Source organism: Mesoplodon mirus, assembly GCF_964341445.2.
Source record: "Mesoplodon mirus genome assembly, chromosome: 1".
Taxonomy (NCBI): Eukaryota; Metazoa; Chordata; class Mammalia; order Artiodactyla; family Ziphiidae; genus Mesoplodon; species Mesoplodon mirus.
Window position 1 is genome coordinate 2,243,285 of NC_138976.1, and position 23,346 is coordinate 2,266,630.

The window sequence follows — 23,346 nt, forward strand, 5'->3', positions numbered from 1 at the left end:
TCCTCCCCGGGCGCCCCGGGCCGGAGTGCGTGCCGCCGGCTCCACGCTCTGACTCAGCAGGAACACAGGCTGGAGCCCCACGCCGGCCTGCCAGGGGCTGCCCGGCTGGCCCGCGCCCAGCCAGGCTGGTGCTGAACATCTGTGGAGCTCCGCGCACCTCCCCCCACTGGCTCTGGCCGTCCTCGCCGTCTGGCCCGCAGGCCGCGGGCACTTCTGTCTCTTCCCCGGAACCCTCGGCTGAGCCTCGCTGAGTCTCCCTCAGTCCCTCCGCCTGCTCAGGCCTCCGTTTCTCAGGAGAATCTCTCCAAGGCTGGCTGGGTGACCTCAGAGCATGCTGTCCCCTCTCGACCTCAGTCTTTCCGTCCGTAAAACGGAGCTATCGGATTGGATGCCTCAAACATCCCAGACTCCATTCTGGGGAGTGGCAGAGACTGGGCCCCCCTCTGGAAGCAGAAATCCGACGGACCAAGCCTGCAGCTCGGCTTTGCCGCCGCCAACCTCCCCTGTGACCCCGGGCCAGTGGGCACTCCGTCTGGACACCCGGACTCGCAGTCCCACGTTCTGGACCTGGGAAGGCGGCCTCCCTGCTCGTGGCCGCGGCAGCAGTCAGCAGGCAGCTGGGCCGGCCTGGCCGGGCTCCAGAGGCGCGGAGCGGGTTAAAGTGTGCGCCAGGCCGGCCGGCGGGCGGCGGGAGGGGGGAGCAGCCTGGTGGGAAGTGTGAGTTCCTCCCTGTCTGCCTGACAGCTATAAAGGCCGCCGCGCCGCGGAGCTGCCACTGGGCTGCGCGCCTCCCGGGAACCCCCTCTCGTGGGTGCTCTTTGAAGTGGAGGAGGGAGGCGGCGAGGGGGAGGAGGAGGAAGGGAGAGAGGCCCAGCCCGCAGCCCCCTGCGCCCCGAGGCTCCCCCGCACCGCGCACCTGGCGCCGCCTGCCCGCAGCGGAGGCTCGGCCCCTTTCTTCCGAGGACAACCTGCTGACCCCCGGCCAGGTAGGCCTCCTCCCCACCGTCTCGCTTCCCACCGCAGCCCTGCCAGGGCACGAGATGCAGCCCCAAGTGCATGCATGGCATCCCGGGCCCCTCGGGGGAGCCGTTATGTAACAGGAGCAGGGCTGGTGGGGAGGGGTCCAGACCCTCCGAGCGCGGGCGCGGGGGGCCCCTCAGCTCCTAGCCTACCGCGCCTGAAGCCCTTGTTTGCACGGCAAGTCTCTCCCGCCGGCCGGTGGCTGTTTTTGGACCCCAGGGAGGGATGGATCCCGCGTGAGCCGGGCCTGGCCTGCAGCCAGCGGCGTCTGGGAGCCTTAATGAAAACCAAGTGTGCAGCCGCTCAGCACCTGTCTTCAGCCTGCAGGCAGGAGCCGGGGCACAGACTAGCCAATGGGACGCCGAGGGGCCTCTGTGCCTGCAGGAGGCTGGGGGTGCGGATGGAGGCCGGCGGGGGAGGGGCGGCAGCCGGCTGGAGCGGTGGCGGGCCGGCGGCCGGGAGGTGCGGATCTCACGGGCTCTGGCTCCAGGCTCTGGGGTGTACTCTGTGGCCTCGCCTGGGGCAGAGAGAGGGCAGAGACATTCTTGGGGTGTGAGGGTGTCATTGGCCCGACTCTTGAAAATGTGCAGGTGCTGGAGCTGCGCGGAGAAGGGGGCAGATGTGGACTTGGTTTCAGGGCCGGCAGGCGTGGGGGAGGGGGGCTTTCCTGCCTTCTTTCCCTGGAATGAGTCCCTGAGTTTGCTCTGGGGGCTGGGGGCTGGTCGGCCACCTGGCTGTGTTGCTTTGGGCAAGTTGGCTCCCCTCTCTGGTTCCAGGCTCTAGGGGGATGGGCTTGATGGCTTCGGAAACTCCTCCAACCCTCTGGCCAGTGACACTCAGGACCTGAGACAAACCCTGGACAGAGGCCACTGTAGGCCCCACTCCTCCCTCTCAGGGACAGACAGGGGAGGCTGAGGGCCCAGGAGGCTGCAGACTCCCCTCGATTTGACCCCTGGCACGGAGGTCCAGTAGTGTTTGGGGCTGAGGGTGCCGACTTCTTGGGAGACAGCCCTGTGGTCGTAGGCCACCCTCACCCGAACACTCCAGAGGCACAAGCTGTGTGTCTTCTCTTGGGAAGGAGGGGGCACAGATGCCTGGGCTCTGCCCAGCGTGGGGTCCCTCAGGGCGGGGGGAAGCTGTGTCCAGGGAGGGAGAGGGCCTGGCAGAGTCTGTGGCATCCATGGCCCCCTCCAGCAGCTCCATGTAGCCGATGGGAAGGATCGTTCTCCCACGTGGCCAGCAAGTGCTGAACAGATAAAAATCCCAAGGTGCTCTTGCTTGGGTGGGGTCTACCTGCCAAGGTAACGGATCGACCCTCAGCTCCTTCATCCAATGGAGGCAGCCTGGGCCTATAGGTGTCCCTGGGTTTCTCTCCAGGCGTTCTCCAGACAGCTCAGTTATTCAGAGGCAAAGCGTGGCCCATGTCCCCAAATGCCCTCAGATCAGGTGGTACAGGCTTAGCGTGCACACCACCACCCTAGTGTCTCAAGCCCGTGCAGGCATCTCTATAATCATTCATCGAGCCCTCCCAACAGGGCCACCAGGCCGCCACTACCAACCAATCCCAGATAACCTCAGGCCTCAGCACTGGGTGGGCTCCGGGAGCTTTTCCCCAAAGCAGACTCCAGTCAGCTGCAAGAGGAGCTGGACCTGGCCTGGCAGTGACTGTGCCCTTACTTCCTAGGATGGATGGCAGATGGCAGCCTTCACGCTGGGCCTGGTCCCTACTGGCTCTGGCACTTGTGGCTGGGGGTGCATCGTCCACAGGGGCCATGGTGAGTGGGGAGCACGATGCTTCGCCCAGGTGGGCTGACGCTGAGGTCTGGGTGGCAGACATGAGGCGGGGGTCCGGGGGTCCTGGAGTGCCTTCCCAGAGCCCCTCCCACTCCCAAGAACGTGCCTGACAAGCCAGTCAGACCAGCCCCTGAGTGCAGGGCTCCGGCCACTCCAGAGTCCTCGCCGATTCGGCAGGACAGGGGCTGAGTGCTCACCTTCTGAGAGAAGCCCTGGAGTGTGGCGTGTAGACGGGCAGGTTTGGGTCCTGCAGAACCCAGGCCAGGCCCCAGCCTGCTCGGGGGAAAGAAAGGATGGTTCAGTTCAGCCTCAGGGTCCCGCCAAGCTCCCAGGATATTCCAGATCCCCAGATCGAGTAGGACCTGAGGCCCACAGCTCCCTGGGAGGTCCCCCAGAGACCGCCCGCCCTGGAGATCTGAGCCCAGGCTTCGAGCAACCCACCCAGGGGGCTGTGTCCTCCTGTCCAGGGCATGGGGACGGCAGGCCCGTCCGGCCAGGTGCTCCAGCCTCCTTCTAACTGTCGTGGGGCCTCTCACCCAGGACAATAGCCCAACATCCAACAGCCTGGAGGCGGGCACCGATGCCACCGCCTACTGGTGGGGAGAGTGGACCAAGTGGACGGCGTGTTCCCGCAGCTGCGGGGCTGGGGTGACGTCCCAGGAGCGGCACTGCCTGCAGCAGAGGTGCGGGGCTTGAGCACGTGGCCCTGAGGGGCTGACGTGAAAGTGGGGCCGCCTGCACGGGAAAGGGAGGCCTGGGAGGTGGGGGCTGGGTCTCGGGCTGGGAGGGGTCTTCAGTTTGAGGCTGCACAGGCCAGGTGAGCAAGTTAGTCTTTTCATTGGCCTCCTTTGGGGACGTGGCTTCTGTTGGGTTCTAGGCAACAGTGTCCTGGGGTTCATCCTGCTCCATTTCTAGGGCTCTTTCAATGAGGGGTCAGGCCCAGCCTGGGCTTCTCTTCTGAAGACCTGAGTTGAATAAACATGGGGAAAGCATAAGGTGCAGTGGTTACTGTTGGCCAGACCTGGGTTCAAATCTTGCCTCGGTTACTTCCTCGCTGTGTGACCTTGGGCAAGTCACTTAACCTCTCTGAGCATCGGTTTCCTCACCTGTGGAGTGGAGATAATGCTCAAGCCCACCTGACATTTCTGAGAATACAAGAGACAGTGTGTGTATGCACGGCAGCACAGGGCCCATACATGGTAAATGTTGTTACTTTATTACTAACTCTGTGTCCTAAGACCCTCTGCTGCGTGCTGGGGATAGAGAGGTGAATTGGATCTCACCCCTCCCCCTAAGAAGGGGCTAAGAATCACCCTCAAACTACCTGAATACCTGTGACATGAGAGGGCTCTGGTGCAGCAGCGGGGCTTGAGTGAGGAGGAAGGAGGCCTCGCTCAGAGGCATCAGAGCAGGCTCGGGGGCGGGCAGGGTGGTAGACGGCAGCCCAGAGGCCGCCCAGGGGCAGGAGCAGGGTCAGGGCTGCAGCCCGTGTCCTCCCGCCAGGAGGACGTCTGTCATGGGCGCTGGGAACCGGACCTGCACGGGTACGTCCAGGAGGTACCAGCTCTGCCGAGTGCAGGTGAGGCTCCGCCAGCCGGGACCCCCTCCCCCTCCCCCTTCTCTGGCAGGTCTCAGGGCAGCTTGCTGGTGGCCTCGGGCCCTCTGGACACTCTGTCCTGGGCCTGCCACTTACACCCTGTTGAAGAGAAGGGTGGTGAGGGCCCCCGGGCTCAGAACTCCCCCTTCCTGCATCAAGTCAAATCTGTGGTGCCCACCGCGGGCTGCGGGCACCTGAGGGGAAAAGGACCCACTTCTGCTGGTGGAGCTCCAGCACGACCCCAACACAGGCACACGCGGCCCCTGCGCTCAGCGTCACCCTGCTCGCGGTTCTCCCCGGGGGACTGAAGTCACCGGCCGCCGCCCCTGTGTGCCCGCCTCTGCTCTCTGCACCCTCAGCACCCAACCTTCTGTGTCAGTCGCGTGCCGCACCAAGGTGGCCGGGTCTGGGCAGGAGGTGCCGACTCTGGCTCAGCCTCCGGTCACCTCTCGATGGGGCCAAAGCCAGTCTGCACCGGACCCCCGGGACGGGGAGCAGGGCAGAGAGATGATGCTGGGCGTCCCCATGTCCCTGCGTCCAAGTGTCTGTGTGCCTGTGTGGGCACGCGTGGGGAGCTAGGGGCTGGAGGGAGGCGAGTGGCCACGGCCTCTGTGCTGGCCTCACCGGTCAGCTGCCCTCCTGACGCGAGCTCGGGAGGGAGCCCTGGCCCAGTTCGGCTTTTGGCTGCGGCGTGAGCAGCTGGGCCCCGCACAGGCCCCTCCCCTCTGCCCCATGGGCTCCTCTTCTACGAAGTCAAGCCCATGCAGTCAGTGCCCGTGTCCCAGGCACCGTGGCTACGGCTGCGGACACGCAGATGGGCCTCTGCCCGAGGACACGGGGAGAGTGGGGACCCCGCGCGAGCACAGCCGAGGCTGGTGTCCCTGCTGCTCCATGTGCAGCCGGGGAGAAGGCCAGGGCGGTGGGGCTGAAAGGATCCAGCCCAGAGCACGGGGAGGGCCAGCACACGTGGGTGCCGGAGGCCTGGTCCTCCCTCCCTCCTTCCAGAGAGCCCGGGAGACCGAGAGCAAGGAGGAGAGCCACTTCCTGCTCTGCCTGGACAAAAATGCTTTTGTCGGGCGGTCCCTCCCAGAGCCTCCCGCCCTGTCTTCCCGCTTCCCAGGAGTGTCCGCCGGACGGGAGGAGCTTCCGCGAGGAGCAGTGCATCTCCTTCAACTCCCGTGTGTACAACGGGCGGACGCACCAGTGGAAGCCGCTCTATCCCGGTACTGTGGCCCGGGGCCACCCAGCAGGGAATTCTCTGGCAGGATCTATGCCTGATGGTCACCTCCTCGGGACTGTGGGAGGGAAGGTGCTCATCCAGTGGGCAGGCAGGAGGGGAAACAGGCCCAGAGAGGGGGGGATCTTGTCGAAGGTCCTAAGTAGTTCGGGCGGCAGCGTAAATGACTTGGCCTCTCCCGCTCACCGGTAAGTGCAGGGTCCCCACAACCAGCAGCCCAGGGCCATCAAGTCGGCTCAGACCTCCTGCAGAGGGGACACTGCCCCCCCACTCACAGGGCGGCAGAGGCTGGACTTCCAGAGCCTGGGCTGGGCCAGATCACCTGCATCTTGGTCCGTTTCTGCCACTGAGACCCCAGGCAAGTTCATTCCACTCTCCAGTCCTCCGTTTCCCCGTCTGTGCCATGAGAGAAGTGCTGCCCCAGTGCGGGGGAGGGGAAGTCCCTGACTCTGGCCGCCCCCCCCCCAACCGGCCGCCCTGAGACCCTGTGTCCCCCATCAGATGACTACGTGCACATCTCCAGCAAGCCGTGCGACCTGCACTGCACCACCGTGGACGGCCAGCGGCAGCTCATGGTCCCCGCCCGCGACGGCACGTCCTGCAAGCTGGCCGACCTGCGAGGGGTCTGCGTGTCTGGAAAATGTGAGGTTGTTCAACATTGTAGCAGAAGTACAGCCGGTCTCCTAGCGCCGGCCGCCCACCTGTCCGCCCAGGCAGTGGCGGCCCCGGGGCCCGGGCCTCAGCGCCCTCCCAGCAGCCTCTCCGCCTCCCTCCCTGCAGCCCATCGGCTGTGACGGCGTGCTCTTCTCTACCCACACGCCGGACAAGTGCGGCGTCTGCCAGGGGGACGGAAGCAGCTGCACCCACGTGACAGGCAACTACCGCAAGGGCAACGCCCACCTGGGTAAGGGCCCCTGCTGCTCTGGGTCCAGGGCCTGGGGGATCCTGCCGCCGGCTGCTAAGTGACCGTGCAGGGTCCTTCCCCTCCTGGGCCCCCCGATCCCCCACCCAGGCCCAGCAGGGCTGGCCAGTGGCTCTGTAAGGCCCCCATTGGCTATAGGAAGAGGAGCAGCTCTGTGTTGAGTGCCTGCTGGATACCAGGTGCCGCAGTGCTCACAGAGCTTGGAGACCACATTTGACCTAAGCGCAGCCTTCGGGGAGATGTTAATACCATTTTTAAAAGGGGGAAACTGAGGCACGCGTTCCATCCTCACCGCTGATATGAGATGGAGGTCTGGGCACACAGATTCTGGGGCCTAAGCTCTCAAACCCGAGTTTCAAGGACTGAAGGGGTGCCCAGGCTCCCGCCAGCTCCGGGCCGACCGCAGCGCAGAGCCAGCCCCTTTCTCCCCCAGGCAGCGGCTTGTCAGTTTTCGCGGCTGTGCCCATTTGGCTTCATGGTTTTTTTTTTTTTTTTGCGGTATGTGGCATGGGCCTCTCACTGCTGTGGCCTCTCCCATGGTGGAGCACAGGCTCCGGATGCGCAGGCTCAGTGGCCATGGCTCACGGGCCCAGCAGCTCCGAAGCACGTGGGATCTTCCCAGACCGGGGCACGAACCAGTGTCCCCTGCATCGGCAGGCGGACTTTGAACCACTGCACCACCAGGGAAGCCCCTTGGCTTCCTGTTTGCATGCAGCTCTGGTCCAGCCCTCCTGGGGGTTGGGGGAGGGGTGGGCAGGGGTCTGTGCCTGTGATAGGACTTTGCACTTCTAGAAGGATGTTGCTTATAATATTCAGTCTTGAACTGAATACATTTCTGGGTCTCAGTTAATGCTTGTGGGATTAAACTGGGTTATCACAGCCTCCAGACTGGGAAAGGTAGGGCAGCTTGAAACCCATTTAACAGATGGGCAAATTGAGGCCCAGGGTGGGAATTGCCGGCTCGAGGTCCCCCAGTGAGGCCAGGCGCGTCTGGACTAGAGCCAACCCCTTGAGAGCCCCCAAGGACCTGGCTGTCGGGACCCCACGTGTCTTGGAGGTGGAGGGGATGGACAATTTCGTAGTTAGAGTTATAGGGCTTGGACTAGGGACCCAGGGATGGACATGCCGACTGAGCAGAGGCAGGGTAAGGAAGGGAGGGGTGTCCTTAGCGGAAGCCCAGCAGGACAGGGGTCTGAAGAAGGCATGGCGAGCACAGTGGGCAGAGGCCGCTTTCTTCAGAGGCCTCGCTATGGGAGGGGCACGGGAAAGAGACATCGCGCCTTTCCTCCCTTCCTTTCACAGACCTGCTTTTGGGGCCTTCTGCCAGATCCTGGGGCGTGGAGCTGGCAGAGGCAGGTTTCAGAGGGTGCGTCTCTATCTGAGCACCTCCTGGGTGCCAGGCGCTGCAGTAAGGTTCATGCCCGCCTGGAGCTGTCAGCTTGGGGGCCCGGGGCTGACCCTTAACCAAGCCCACCTATAATTCTACCAAGTGCACTGCACGGGGCCAAGTGCAGCACGGTTAACTGGCTCCCAGCTCTTGACTCCGGGCAGGGACTACGACTGTTGTCATTTTACAGATGTGGAAACAGAGAGGTTAAGAAACTAGGTTAAAGTCACATAACCAGAAGAGGCAGAGGTGGGTGTGAACCCAGACAGCCTGCTCCCGGGTCTGTGGTCCTAAGCACTGACCCACATGCTCCCCTGGTAGATGTGTGCGAGGTAGCTATGGTGAAGAATCTCGGAGCTGGGCACTAATATAAAAATTAACACATATAAACCTTCATTTAAGTAAATGATATTTAAGCAAAGTCATCATTTCCTAATCGTTTTACCTCTATAACTCTTGTGTCTGTCAGCTGGAAATACTAGGGCAGCAGGTAAACAACTGTGTCCCTTTTCCCGACTCTGCACCCAGCGACACAAGCTGGCAGCTTGACATCGGCCACAGTGGGTGGAAGCGTTTGTACTCCGGAAATCGGCCAATACAGCAGGTCACAGCTGCTCCTGCCCTCTTGCGAAGAGAGCCAATGGTTAAGCATTTAGGGGCACCCCGCTGGCCGGAAGGACCAGCTCAGGGTCTTCAGGGGGCCGTAAAGGGGGGCGGCCGGCAGGAGCGGCTCACCTGGCAGGCAGGCCCACGTGCCCCTCGGGTGACTTGAGCATCGGCCCCAGCAAACCTGATTCGAGAACCCCCTTGCCATCTTCTCCCGGAAGGCTTTTCATTCTGAGGGCTTTAAAAAATCTCCCTCCTTCTCCCAGCAAACCCTCTACCACCTGCTGGCAGCACGGTCCCTTCTTCAGACCTCCGCCCCCCAAGACCCTTGGTCCCTTTGTTGGGGGCTCTGTGAGGGTCTCCGTGGCTGCCGCCCCACCTGACTGGGGCCTTCGATGACAGGCCCTGAGCTGGGGCCTCGTACTTTCTCGTTTACACCTTTGAAAGTAGCAAGCCTTTAAAGTCAACATGGTATGACAACGTGAGTTTCTAAAATAACACCAGTGATGGCGCCCTCAGGGCCAGGCTCTGTGCTACCCAGAGTCTCCTCCGTCATCTAGAGTGGGGGCTGTCATCCCTGTACAGGCGAGAAAACTGAGGCCCGAGTGCTCCAGCAGCCTGCTCAGGGTCACCTTGGCGATAGTGGCAGAACAGGACCCAAGTATGTTGACTCCAGCAGACTTACGGTCCCTGTGGCCTGTGGTGTGCCTCAGGAGGAACAGGGCAGGTACCAGGGAGTATCACCCTCAAGCCTTGGTAGGAAAGTGTCTCGGAAGCGGGGAATGCTGGGGCCGTGCCGGAGCGGCGGGTCAGCTGTCCCGTGGCAGGGCGTGTTCCGCCAGGTCTTGGACTTGCCTCTGGAGCCCCAGGTGCACAGCTCTGGCAGGGGGGAGGGGCTGCCCTTAGACACTGCCCCTCACACACCAGGAGTGCAGGAGGGTGGTGACTGCCGTCCAGCGTTGCCTTTGCAATCGAGAGGCAGTGGCCACAGCCGGCCTGCCGCTCACCGTTGTTCTGTGTCCCCCAGGTTACTCTCTGGTGACCCACATCCCGGCCGGCGCCCGAGACATCCAGATTGTAGAGCGGAAGAAGTCTGCGGACGTCCTAGGTGTGTATGTGGGGCCTGGGTGGCTTCACAAGGGCTTATGGTTTTGCATGGGGTGAAATGTGTGGGTTATGTGTCGACAGGGGACACTTGACCTTGGGTCCCTTCTTGCAGGAGAGGGATGGCCCCAGAAGCCAGAGCTTGACCTGGGTGGGTGCATATGTGTAGCATGTGGCGGCCGGGGGGGGCGGTCGTAGGGAAGCTGACCTCACCCCCATGTGTGCAGTGGTCTTGCACTCAGAGTTGCTTAATAATGGAGGGGGTCATGACTCAAGTAGTGAGTTCCCTGTCCCTGGAGGGCCAGGCACCGGCAAAAGCTGGAGGTGCTGGCGGCGGCCTCTCTGCTCCCCCCGCTGCCCCCCAGGTCCGAGGAGTGAGACTCGGGGGCTGAGAAGGTTGAGGCACAGCGAGAAGGAGCAGGTGGCCAGTCTGAGGCCAAGGGTGGCGAGAAGCAGGGCTGCGAGTCAAACTCCCGTCTGGGGCCCTCGAGGTGATGTTTTGGCCACTGGACTGTGTCTGGTGGGAAGCTGGATTCAGTAGGGGTCCTTGACTTGAGGATTCTGGAGTCATGTGCATGGTGGCTGAGGTGGTGAGGCCCCATGTTGGTGACAATTTCTGGAAAGGCTCCCTGTGTAGTGGGAAGTTGGCGGGGCAACGCACCTTGTCTGCACCCCCGGGGGAGCCCCTTCTGGCCGAGGAGGGCAGGTACTGACATCTGTGAGCCGATCTGCGCAGGGCAGGTGGGGGACCCGGGCAGGGCTCACCTCCCTCCCTCTCAGGGCAGCTTCTCGGGGACCAGGGCTGGTGGGGCGCGATCACCCTTCTAAGGGGACGCTGGGGTGGAGGGTGGGTCTTTGCTAAAGGTCCTCAAGGTTGAACCCAGCACGGGCTCTCAGCCCTTCAGGCCCCGGGGGCCCCAGTGCCTGGGGCCCTGAGCTCCAGCCCCCAGCCGGCGGGTCTGCACGCTCCAGGCCCCAGCCCCTGCGGCCCGAGCACGGGGGCCAGGCCTCTGCCAGGCCGGTTGCTCTGTGGCCCGCTGGGAGGGTGGTGAGGCCAGGAAACACCGTGTTCCCAGAGCTGGCTGCAAAGCCATGGTTCTTGAAACAGACGCGTGGAAATACCAAGGGCGGCCTCGGAGCACTGGGAAAGCCGCAGGAAGGAAGGTCATTACTGTCAGGAAACAGGTTTTGGACTCGGGCCGGGGATTTAACCCTGTGCACAGACCCAGCCCGTCTGCGTCCCCCTCGCCCAGCTCCCGCTCTTATCCCCGTTAGTTTTCGACATCGCCACACGGAGGGTGTTTTTCCAGCAGACGCGTCCTGCTTGCTGTGTCTGCCTGATAATAAATTAACCGCCCGTCTCCTCTGCTTGGAGTTGCATCAGGAGTTTTGGAAGCTGAACTCTTCCCCACCTTCGGGCCAGTTCCTGGAACGGGCTCTAAAGAAACCCTCTGGAAGACACACTGTCCCTGAGGTGGAGCCCCGCCCCCCGGCCCCGGGGCCCGCAGGGAGGGCCAGCCATCCCGCCTCTGGACAGATGTCCCAGCCCATTGCGGGGGGTTGCATGTGCGTTCCCGCTGTCTGGGTGTCATTGTGCTCCAGTTCTGGGACTGGATTTCCTTCTGAAGTCCTTGGTTCCAAGTGTCCACCGGCACCCTGCCTCAGAGAGAGGCTGACTGGCAGCCACACCGGGGAGAGTGGGCCGATCCGGCAAACGGTCAGCCGGGTCCCCCGGTCTGGGCGGCAGAATGTCATGCTCCCAGCAAGAGCACGGAACTGGTCAGCTTGGGGTCAGGTAGGGCCTGCTGGGGCCGCTGGGACAGGGCTGCCGTGTTGCTCTGCGTGGGCCCTGGCGGGGCACTACGGTCCCCTCCCCATGTCGGGGGAGGGGAAGCTGGAGGTGCCAAGTCACCCCGGCTCACACGGGGAAGTCTGTAGCAGAGCCAGGCAGGGCGGCCCGGCCCCAACCTGGCGGACACCAGCTGTCCAGCGTGTGTCTCGACCTGGCCGCTTGGTCCCGCTCTTCATCACCTCTCAGCCCCAACCCCTTCGGAGGCGGCCGGAATGGCAGGACCAAGTGGGCCCCGGGCCAGCCATCCTCAGTCATCCAGACAAGCCCTTCCTTGTTTATTTTAGGCTGATAGGAAGGAGGACCCACATCTCCCTGGCCAGGGCCACACGCCGTGTGCAAACAGAGCGTCCCACTCCCACGACGTGGAGTTTCCTGTCTTTGGGTGTTTGGAGGGGGTCACAGGGATCCACAGGCTGGCCAGAGGCCCCGAGTGCGAGGTCCTGCTCCCCGCCTGCCCCTCCATCCCCGCTCCGGCCGCTCCGGCTCAGGTGACCAGGCAGCTGTGCCCTTTCAGCCCTTGCAGATGAAGCCGGCTACTACTTCTTCAACGGCAACTTCAAGGTGGACAGCCCCAAGAACTTCAACATCGCCGGCACCGTGGTCAAGTACCGGCGGCCCATGGACGTGTACGAGACGGGAATCGAGTACATCGTGGCGCAGGGGCCCACCAACCAGGGCCTGAACGTCATGGTGCGTGGGCCGCGGCTCCGGGGCTTCCCCAGAAGCCGGCAGCAGGCGGGGGCTTCCGGGCCAGCGCCCCCGCGCATCTCGGGGTGGGGGCCTCATCCCTTCAGTCCCTCGTTCACTCACTGAGTCTCTCCCTCAACCCAGCCCTCACTCAGATTTTCATTCCTTCACTAGTCTCCCATTTACTCATTAATTCGTATACCTGTTCACTTGCTCACCCAAGCAGCTGCCTGCTCACACTCTCATTTGTGTGACCCTCTCCCTCCCTCCCTCCCTCCCTCCTTCCTTCCTGCCTTCCTTCCCCCTGTTAGCACCCCTGGAGGATGTGCACAGCAGGAGGTCCTGTGCAGGGCATCGGGAACTGTGTGGGGAGGTGAGGACAGAAGGCTGGCTGGGGTCCAGGGATGCAGGACCCACTCCCCACTCCACAGGTGGGGGTTCAAGCCCCCCACGGAGTTCCCTACCCTCGGCCCCATGGACACTGTGGCATTCCTGCCAGGTCCTCGATGCTGAGGGACCATGGCAGTGCTCGTCACGGCTGTCCCCCTGATGCTGCACCCAGGATGCTCATGGCTTCTGGGGGGAGTGCATGGGGCGTGAGCAGAGGGCAAGAGAGTTTGGCTTGTTATGGCCAGCTTGCCGGGACTTTTCCCATGGCTACTGTCTAGAAATGAATGGCATTGCCGCTTGGTGCCCCAGATCTGAAAATGCAGAGGAATTATCACTGAAATCAGGTGATGTCAAGAGGCTCTTGGAGGCCTGTCGGCTTTCATGGGAGCTGAGGGACACGGTGGGGACAGAGCCCACCCACCTGACCAATGCCAGAGGCTGGCCCATGGCAGGCGGCAAAGACGTTCTATCTCACCCGGTTGTTTCGTGCCCCTCCCAGGGTGGGCGTCCCGTAGTGTGCATTAACAGGTGATCCAGAGACCTTCACATGTTATGTCTCCTCCACTGATCCGACCACGCGTGTCTTCTCCAGACCTCCTCATCCCCGATCTTAAAGTCTTTTCTATCCAGGCTCATGGCCAACCGGCCAGGCCAAGTGCACTGCCCATGAGTCAGTATTTATTCTCACTTAGGGCCACTCTGCCTTCCAAACGCATTGGGTGACCACCTTACATGTACTGCCTGAAGCCCTCTGGGAGGATTTTCCTTCACAGCCACTTTTCAGGGCTACGCTGAATCAGATCCCGTTTTCAGCTCGCGCCCCGGACCAAGCTGACCCAGCTCAGGGTCAAGTTGTGCCATTGTGCTCCGCTCCGTCCTCATCCTAAGGGTACTCCGTGGAGCCGCAGCTGTGAGCTAAGACAGGGATGCTGGCACAAGAGTCTTGGATGCTGGGAGATTGGGTCACCTGCTGATGAGCTTTCTGTCTCTCTAGCCCGGGATTGCTGCTGGGCCCTCCTGACCCCGAAACTTAACGGAGTTGAGAGGCCTCATGTTATAATGTTTGGCTCTGCTGTGTGGGTCACTTGATGTCCTGTGGTCAAAGGGTCATCTCTAGTAGGGCCTGATAGCACACCAGGAGCTTTTATCAAATAACGTCTATTTATTTTAGGCGATATGGCCTTCCTCTAGGATACTAGGGGTCTACGTTATCATTTTCTTAGCAAAGTTTGCCAGAAACTCCACAGTCCATCTTTCCCCACCACAGACACCTTTATTACTGCAGGGGCTGCTGGGTATTACAGCCCAGGTGGTGGGCTGCTTACACCACAGCCTGGACCTCCTGCAGAGCCCTTTCTCCTCAGGACCCCACTCAAGGCAAATCCAGTATATGGACTGGACCAATATTCCCTGATGTGGAATATGTTGTGTCCAAAGTTCATCATGACTGGGGGTATGAGATACGATAAGTTTGCCTTTATTTTCAAGGAGATGTCTTGTCCTGCCCTAGACTACTGGACCCTGAGATTTTCACTGACGTGGGGCCAGTCTTCACAGGGGTTAATCTCCGATCCTCTGGAATACGTATATTTTACCAAGGCCTCCAGTGCCCCTTCCTGCTTATCAGGTCTGATAAACATGATGTTGTCAGTGTAGAGGACCAATGTCACGTTCTGTAGGATGGTCCAGCCCCGTTTGTACTGTGTTATGATGGGAAGTGGGAGAGTCACCATACCCCTGGGTCAGAGCTGCTTCTGCTTCTTCTTCCTGATGGAGGTAGAAAAGAATTTGCCAGATGGATGGCCACATATGGTTAATGTGAGGGCAGGTTAATCTGCTCTAGAAAAGATGCCACATCAGTCCCAAAGCTGCAACTGGGGCTACTGCTCGGTTGAGCTTGCAGGAAGTCACTGTCCCCCTCCTGGATCTGTCTTGCTTTTTTGTTTGTTTGTTTTTTGCGGTACGTGGGCCTCTCACTGTTGTGGCCTCTCCCGTCGTGGAGCACAGGCTCCGGACGCGCAGGCTCAGTGGCCATGGCTCACGGGCCCAGCCGCTCCGCGGCATGTGGGATCTTCCCGCACTGGGGCACGAACCCGTGTCCCCTGCGTCGGCAGGCGGACTCTCAACCACTGCGCCACCAGGGAAGCCCCTGTCTTGCTTTTGTAGGGGCCAAACTGTTGAATTAAATGGGGGCTATGATGGGATCAGCACCCCTGCATCCTTTAGGTCTTTGAGCGGCACTAACCTCTGTGTTTTCCCCCCAGGATGCAATATGGTTTCTGATTTACTCCCCGCCCAGGTCAAGGAGCCAACAGGAGAGTTCTGCTGACTCCCAGTTATGTGTTTGGGGGCTGGGTGAGCCTTGGATCAGGCAGATAGACTGTCAACCAGACCTGGGCCTTGTTTGGGTCATTACTTGTCATCACGTGCTCTCACCGTAATGGGGACCGTAATGATGCTTTGGGTCCCTGGTTAACAATGACAGCTTGAACCCTGGTCCCACAATGTCTACCCGTTTCTCCACTGAGCAGCTCGCCAAGTAAATAGCTGTGGGCTCTTCTGTGGGGGAATCATGACCATATTGACTAGTTCGGGAATCCTTCTTCCCGGGGACCTGGCTGTTCCATCCTTCAGCAGATTCTGGGTCTAAAAAGTGGTCCAGGAAACTGGGCAGGGACTGTGACTTGCATGTGGCAGCTGCCCTCTGCTTTGTGACCATCCACTCCGATTTCTTCTGATCAGACCGATTGAGAAGAACCCTTTCTGGGCCCGTGCATTTGTCCCCTAGGAGCCCCGTGTTCTGTTAGCCGCGTCCAAAGGTGGCTCAAGCTCCCTGGCTACCGTGTCACCCGTGTTGCTTGTTACAGTACCCAGCCCCCGTGCTCTGATTGCCATGGACAGCTCAGCTCTGTACTAGCACCTTCTGCCACCGGCCCTGGCCTATGAGGACACCCAGCCCCATCCCTCTAGGGGCCCCTCTGAGTGATGCTGCTGACTCTTCACCGTCACGCTTCCTTTCACTGTGGCGGCCGGAACGTCCTCCAGGTGATTCTGCAGAAAATAGTCACCTGGCGGCTTTTCCAGCCTTTTCCTCCCTCTTCCGTCGTCTGCTGTGGTGGTGCCAGCACGGGTCCTCCCCTTACTGTGTCGGCCTCACCTTCTCCGGGGCACTCGCGAGCGTGGTCCCTCCTCCATCCTGAGCCAGGGCTCCCATAGGAGAGACTCCCCCACATCCAGGCTCGGCTTCTGCTGTCTGCCGTGGCTGGTTCTGCAGGGTCATTGCCGATGGCCCCTTCTCCCCCGAGCAGCCCCGGGGCCCCCCTGAGTAGGTGAAGAGGGCACTTAACGTGAGCCATCAGCCAGGTGGCCCGGGGAGGAGGTGGGCAAGGCCCTCAGGGAGGTAGAGGTCTCCGTACCGTCTTCAGGCGAGGGCCAGGTGCTGGCCTTAACAGCGAGGAATGGCCACTTTTTAGGCTCAAAGATTCAGGGGAATCTGAGATTTCACAGGTTTTAAGCAGATTGACTCAGACCCCCACGCCCCAAGTCTCCTCCCGGTTGGGCTCTTGGTGAGGTGAAGCCAACATGCCCCGGCTCTCTGACTTTCTTCTACCTTTTCTGGCCCTGCTGGAGGACATGCGAGTCTCTGTGTGACACCTAGGAGGCCCTCTGGCTTGGCCTTAGGTTGGAGGTTTGGTGGTGATGTCACCCTAGCCTTTCACTGTCTATCTCCAAAGCGCCACATTCCGAAGACCTTTCTCCTTTCTCAAGGTGCACCCCAAAGGTGCACCCCAAGCCCAGCCAACTTCCAACACTTGAGACATGGCACCCAAAGCGCATTTTCTTCCTCTGATGTCTCATTCCAGCCTGACCCCTGGGGGGGGGTCTCAGGGGTCCACGTACCACCAGGGAGGGCTCGCGTCACCCCTGCTGGTGGGGGATCCCGCTCCAAACTCCCATTTAAGAGCTGCTTCCTGGGGCTTCTGACACCAGCTGACTTAGGCGGCGTCCCTCAAAAAACCCACGAGCACTCAGTCGGGGGAGCAGGACAGGCAGGGGGAAAAGCTGGGGGGCGACGCAGTCTCGACAGAAACCTCAGCCCATCCCCCAGTCAGCTCGGATGCTGGGATGGTCCTCAGGGGCCTGGGCCCTGGTACTTCCGCTTGGCTGGCAGTGGGGGCCTCCGGGGGGAAGGTGGTGGGGACAGTGCACTCTTACTACTTGGGATTTCTGGCACGTGGTGATAGTAAAATGCAGGTTGGGTTTTAATTGGTTTGATTACCTTTAAGACGTTCTCTGCACCCCGCGCACCCTTCGCTCCCTGTGCCTGGGGTGGACGGCTCCCTCCCGGGCCGTGTTCGCCCGTCTTTGGACATGGACTGCCCTGGGGGCCACGCATAGCCTTGCGTGGCTGTTGCAGCGTTCTTCGGTCAAGGGTGAGTCCCTGGGAAGGACTCGGCTGCAGGCCGCAGCAGGAAACCCTTCTGCAGCTCAGGGACAAGAGTCTTCTGTCCTCAGGGGGCTTGTGGGCAGTGGCCTCAGCAGCCACTCAGGCTGGTGGGGAAGGGGCTGGGGTGAGGGAGGGCCGGGATCCCACCTCTTCTCCCCCCCCAGGTGTGGAACCAGAACGGCAAAAGCCCCTCCATCACCTTTGAGTACACGCTGCTGGAGCCGCCGCATGCCCACCGCATCCAGCCCATCTACTACAGCTTCTCGGAGCCCACCTCAGACAGCACGGAGAGCCAGGAGCTGGACGGGGCTGGGCTGGTGGGCTTCCTTCAGCACAACGGCTCCCTCTACGGCCAGGCCTCCTCGGAGCAGCTGGGCCTGGACAACCGACTGTTCGGCCACCGGGGCCCGGGGATCGAGCTGGGTCTGAGCAAAGGCCAGGAGACCAACGAGGTGTGCGCGCAGGCCAGCGGCAGGGCCTGCGAGGGGCCCCCCAGGGGCAAGGGCTTCCGAGGTAACCAGGAGGAGGGGCGGGGTGGGGCGGGGCTTCCTAGGGAGAGGGGCCTCGGGTGAAGGGTCTTCAGAACCCGGCACCTGCAGAAGAGGGTGACAGAGGTGCCGGTTCCGTGCAGGCTGACCGGGCAGGCCTAGGGCCAGCCCTTAGCAGACACCCTCTGCACATACCTTCTTCCAGGTGGGTATGGTTATCCCCACTTGACAGGTGGGGAGACTGAGGCTTAGAGAGAGAGGTCTTGCCCACGTCACACAGTCCACCACAGAGGAGCTCGGGGCAAATCCAGGATGGTCTGACCCCATAGCCCGTTCTCTCGCTCATTCGGTGGAGACAGACAGACAGCATAGCGTACGAGGTGTGACCAGAGCCCTGGAAGGGAATGATGGGCAGCTGAGGGGCACAGGGAGGACCTCGAGGTCTTGGAGAGGGTGACCCCTGACCTGAGGGCTCCAGAGCAAGTAAGGGTTAGCCAGGGGAGGGTATAGGAAAGGGGCGGGGGTGAGGGGACCAGCAAGGGCCAGCCTGGCGGGACAGGCTCCAGGGGAAGCCGCAGGAGGTGCAGCTGAAGATGCAGCGGTGGGTCACAGTCCCTGACCCCATGCTGGCAGCTTGGCTGTGCTCCTGAGTGCTGTGGAGTGACTCGTCGGGGCTGGGGTGGACCATTGGCCCTGCTGAGGGGTGGAGGGTAGAGCAGACTTGAGAAGAATCCCCTCACTGACTTGGGGGGCAAGTTTCCAAGACCCTCAGAGTCTTCAAGTAGGAAACACTTTAGAGGCGGTATTCGTTCCCTGGGGCTGCTGCAGCAAACTACCACCAACTGGGCGGCTTAAAACCTCAGAAACATATTCTCTCCCCGTTCTGGAGGCCAGAAGTCTATGGAATAAAATCAAGGTGTCAGCAGGGCTGTGCTCCCTCTGGAGGCTCCAGGGGAGGGTCTTTCCCGCCGCTTCCAGCTCCTGGTGGCTCAGGCATCCCTTGGCTTGTAGCCGCATCGCTGCAGACTCTGCTCTGTCTTCACACGGCTTCTCCTCTGCGTCCGTGTGTGTCTGCGTGTTCTCTTCTTAAAAGGACAGCAGGCGTTGCAGTTAGGGTCCGTGACGATCTCATCTAGAGATCTGTGTGTCTGTGAAGGTCTTATTTCCACATAAGCTCACATTCTGAGGTTTGGGGCAGATGTGAATTTTGGGGAAACCCTATTCAACCCGCGGCAGAGGTCAAGCAGGCTCCCCAACAAGAGGTTGTCCAGGCCGGCTCGCGAGCCTCTGCTGGATGATCTGTGCCCGCTCATCGGGCGGAAACCTGCCTCTGGACGCTTCCCGGTTCAGGTCTTTGCTGCAGCCCCCCTGCTCCGCCCCTGCCTAGGGCAGCCCTTGCCCCTCCAGGAGGGGGCACCGGAGGTTGAGCCCCCCATCTCCCCCATAGACGGCAACGCCACCGGGACGGCTCTCGCGGGAGACCAGGATGACCAAGAGGCCGACGCCCGTTTTACCTCCCAGGAGCTCCTCTCAGCCAACGCCATCTCCGACCAGCTCCTGGACACGGGCTCCGACTCCAAGGAGGTCCCCCTCAATGAGACCAGCAACAGCATCTTTGCACAGGGCGCCCCGAGGGGCTCCCTGGCCGACAGCCTCTACGTCGAGTACGAGGAGAACGAGGGAGCCGGTGCTTACCTGCTCAACGGGTCCTACCTGGAGCTCAGCACTGACAGAGTGGCCAACACCTCCTCCGAGGCCCCATTCCCCAACGCCAGTGCCAGCCTCCCCGCCTTGGCTGGGAACAGGACGCAGAAGGCCAGGTAGGAGGCGACTCCCCAGTCCTCTCTGGGGGCTGCCGGGTGAGGGCCGGGACGGAGGTAGGTGGGAGAGAGCCGCCCCTGCCCAGGGCCCCCCCGCCTCACCCCACGGATCTGAGCAGGGGGTCAGAGGCCTGGGTTTTAGCATCTTTTCCACAAGTTAGGTCCACGGGCTAAAGCTGGTGCCGAGTGCCCATGTGTGATGTGATTCCGGGAACCGGGGGGCAGAGGGGGAGGAGGTGAACAGTTCTGAGCACTTGGGGCTAAGTGTTCCGTGTGCACAGAGACATGTTCTCATCACAGCCAGCCTTAGCGTTAGGGAGGGGTATTGGGCTCAGAGAGGTAGGTAAGCGATGTCCTTGGGGCTCAGAGACTGGAGGCTTGGGGTCCTTAGGTTCTCAGTCTGGAGACTCACTGCACACATGGTCGTTGTGCATAAGGTGGGACAGCTCTCGCGGGAGACCATAACGTTCCCCGAAGGTGGGGTGGCTCAGGACAACCTTCCCTGCTGGCCAGGGAGGAGACTGGGGGACGGCTCAGTGGGGTCCCCAGCCAGGGGCCAGGCCCCGAGTCAGGCACTAGCAACAAGGCCTTCTGCTGTGGGGCTGGAGCTGCCCTGGGACGGGCCGTGGGAGAGAGTCCAGAGCGAAGGACATGCTGGGGTGGCCTGGACAGTCACACCTGGGGACACTTGAGTCGTGGCTGGCCCTGGAGGAGTCTGAGGCCAGGAGCCTCCCTGGGTTGGGGTCAGCTGGGAGCAGGGTGGCTCCAGGCCTCCACTATCCCTACTAGAGGACAAGTCCCTGGGCCGATGATGACTCCCCTGTTCTCCAGGCTAACAGGGCAGCAAGGCTGGTTTAAACAGACCGAGTCAGGCTCAGCACCCCTGCTGGCGAGCGGGTACTGGAGGCAGGAACAAGCCCATTGTTTTTTTGTTTTGTTTTTTGCGGTACGCGGGCCTCTCACCTCTGTGGCCTCTCCCGTTGCCGAGCACAGGCTCCGGACGCGCAGGCTCAGCGGCCATGGCTCACAGGCCCAGCCGCTCTGCGGCATGTGGGATCCTCCTGGACTGGGGCATGGACCCGTGTCCCCTGCGTCGGCAGGCGGACTCTCAACCACAGCGCCACCAGGGAAGCCCGTTTTTTTTTTTGTTTGTTTTTTTAAAATTAATTAATTTTTAAATGTTGGGCTGCGTTGGGTCTTCGTTGCTGTGCATGGACTTTCTCTAGCTGCGGCGAGCGGGGGCTACTCTTCGTTGCGGTGCACGGACTTCTCATTGCGGTGGCTTCTCTTGTTGCGGAGCACAGGCTCTAAGCGCACGGGCTTCAGTAGTTGTGGCTCACGGGCTCTAGAGCGCGGGCTCAGTAGTTGTGGCTCGCGGGCTCTAGAGCGCGGGCTCAATAGTTGTGGCGCACGGGCTTAGTTGCCCTGTGGCATGTGGGATTTTCCTGGACCAGGGATCGAACCCGTGTCCCCTGAATTGGCAGGCGGATTCTTAACCACTGTGTCACCAGGGAAGTCCAAGTGCACTGGGTTTTATTTTATCTTGTTTTCTGAGGACCCACCCAAACCCCTTGGCTTTAGACACCAAGCCAGTGGAACCCTAGCCAGGGCTGAGGATGCAGAGGTGGGCATCCTTGGGGAATTGAGTTTGATGGAAGATTTGGAGTTCACTCTTGAGGTGAGGCGAGTGGAGGCGACTCTCTCACCCTTCCCCGGGGACGAGAGCAGGGAAGCTGGGCCCCTGAGCCCACAGGAGGTGCCCCCCTCTTTCTCAAGCTGTTTTCCGAGGTCCCCATGAGATACCCGGGGCACATCCGGGGCAAGTCTGAGGCTCTGGGTGGAATTCTTTGCAAAGGTGGACAGAGTGGGAGGTCTGGAGCCTTCTGTGGTGGCCCTTCTTCCCACAGGGTCCATCTAGGCCATCTGCTTGCCTGACCCGGGTTCAGGATGCAGGGAGAGGGCCTCGGGGGTGTGTGGCATCCAGCGGCTGGAAGGGCGAGACAGGCTCTGAGCCTGAGAGGGGCGTTCAGAATCAGCCGGCACTTGCTTGGGTGATCCGGGGCCAGTTACTTAGGGCTCTTCTCACCCCCAGGGCTGTCCAGAGGATTGAATTCTATCTGGTGCTGAAGCGCTGAAGGCACCTAGTGAGGACCCAGTAAATGGGAAAGATCATTAATACACGGAGCCTCCGGGGTGGGGAAGGGGCCCTCCTGGGACCATGACGCAGTGTGAAGAAGGCTGGCTACCTGATGGTCAGCACCCCTCTATGAATGGGTTTATCAGGGTGGCACACAGGCTGCTGTTTAATTTGGCTTAAGGCATGGAAAGTGCCACTGGGTCCCCATGCCCTCCCCGCCCCGTCCCCATGGGACCTGGACCCATCGGTGACCCTCTCTGGTCCTCAGTTCCCCGTTCCTGAGCGAGAGGCTTGTCAGACGATGCTTCAGGGCCCGCGGCTCGGGCACTCAAGGATTCTTAGGCCAGGTCATGGCACAAGCTTTTGGGTCCTTAGGTCACATTTTAAAGAATGTCTCCTGTCCCATCCCAGTTGACTCCCACCCCACCCCTGGGCCCGAAGGGGAATGATTGGGTTTCCGGTGCCATGGGGGATGCTGGAACCAGTACAATGATGGTCAGCACTCAGAAAGTCCTGCCGTGGTGAGATGGGCGGCTCCCCCACCGGCTGCTTCAAAGGATACCTCAGACCAGAGACCAAAGATGGTCTTTGGAGATAAAGGGCTGAGGGAGGTGGTGGGGTGGGGGGGTGGGTGGGGAAACCGCCAGGCCAAAATAGCCCTGTCGCAGCGAGTTGTCCAAACACAGGAAGTCGCGTCTGCTCAGAGAGGGTGAAATCAAAGGGGCAGCCCAGAAAGGAAAGGTTATTTTCACCTTCTCAGAACAGCCCAGAACAATCAAGGGACGCCCCGACACCAGACGCTGGCGTTGGGAAAAATCGTCTGAGACACAGAGACACAGGGTCCCTCTCTCAGCCCGGATCGGGGGTGGCGGGGAAGCAAAGCACTTTATGAGCCTTTTATAAACAAACGTGGCGGTCCTGGGGAAACGGTCGAGACGCGGGGTCTGAAGCATCCCAGGGCTGAGACGGTCCGAGCCTTTCAGATCAGAGGGCACTATCTTCCATCCAGATGGAGGCGGGTGGAGGGTTGGTGGTTTCAGCGATTTCCTGGGTGTTTTTCTCCCCAGGGCCCCACTTCCGAGAACAGAGTCTTTTAGGCGTTGCATTGTTGTGCAAATACACGTTTCGAGAGGCAGGAGGGGCGTCTATGCGGTGCTCCCCGAGCAATGCCATGTGGGCAGTCCCCCCAGAAATACCTTTGGTGCTTAAAACCCAAAGGGTTATTTTGAACTGCTTGCTGTCTCTCCAGAATGAGTCACGCTGCCTGCTGGCCCAGGAGGGTGTAATTAGATAAAGATGGCACGGCTTCTCCATGGGTGGGGTGGCCGGGCAGGGGCTGGATCTTTTCATCCCCTTTTGTTCTTGGGGAGAATTTAAAGCTGTTGAAAGGAGGGTGGGGACCCAATCAGCACATTTCAGAATCAGGCTCTTCCTCCCCAGGGAGGTTCCACGGGTCCCGTGTTCTGAGATGCTTGGGTCTTGGGTGGGTGGAGCGCCCCATCTTAAAGTTCCCGCTCACTTTTAAGGAGGAGAGAGGGAGGACCTTCCCCTTACCCCGTATGCGTGGAAAGGCTGGGGCAGGCTCCTGGTGGTGAAGCCACCAGGTGAGGGGTCCCAGCCGCCCGCCTGTGGCTGGCTGCCCTCGGCTTTCCCCTCCCTGTCCTCATCTCTCTCCTTCCTTCCTGGGTTAATGTAGCCACATCAGTAAATTCGTTACTTAAGGTCCGTGGGTAGACTATTTCCTGGTTCTCAGAGCATGATGTGTCTTCAGGGCAACATTTATGCAAAAGTAAAATGTAAGAGCCATTCTCATCCACTTGTGAAATTCCAGAAGTTGGAAGACAAACAGTAAACTCCC

General features: G+C 61.0%; 1 protein-coding gene across 1 annotated transcript in view; it reads left to right on the forward strand.

The window, feature by feature from the left end:
- The first annotated feature begins 811 nt into the window (after positions 1-811).
- The window catches only part of ADAMTSL2 (ADAMTS like 2), a 34,790-nt gene continuing 12,255 nt past the window's right edge, over positions 812-23,346 (forward strand). Inside the window, exons 1-11 of the mRNA XM_082620941.1 lie at positions 812-986; positions 2,705-2,795; positions 3,355-3,497; positions 4,318-4,393; positions 5,532-5,634; positions 6,150-6,295; positions 6,429-6,552; positions 9,591-9,671; positions 12,034-12,209; positions 17,208-17,556; positions 18,979-19,351. Coding sequence (XP_082477067.1) covers positions 2,706-2,795; positions 3,355-3,497; positions 4,318-4,393; positions 5,532-5,634; positions 6,150-6,295; positions 6,429-6,552; positions 9,591-9,671; positions 12,034-12,209; positions 17,208-17,556; positions 18,979-19,351 — 1,661 coding nt within the window. The 5' untranslated portion in view covers positions 812-986; position 2,705. The remainder of the gene's footprint in view (positions 987-2,704; positions 2,796-3,354; positions 3,498-4,317; positions 4,394-5,531; positions 5,635-6,149; positions 6,296-6,428; positions 6,553-9,590; positions 9,672-12,033; positions 12,210-17,207; positions 17,557-18,978; positions 19,352-23,346) is intronic.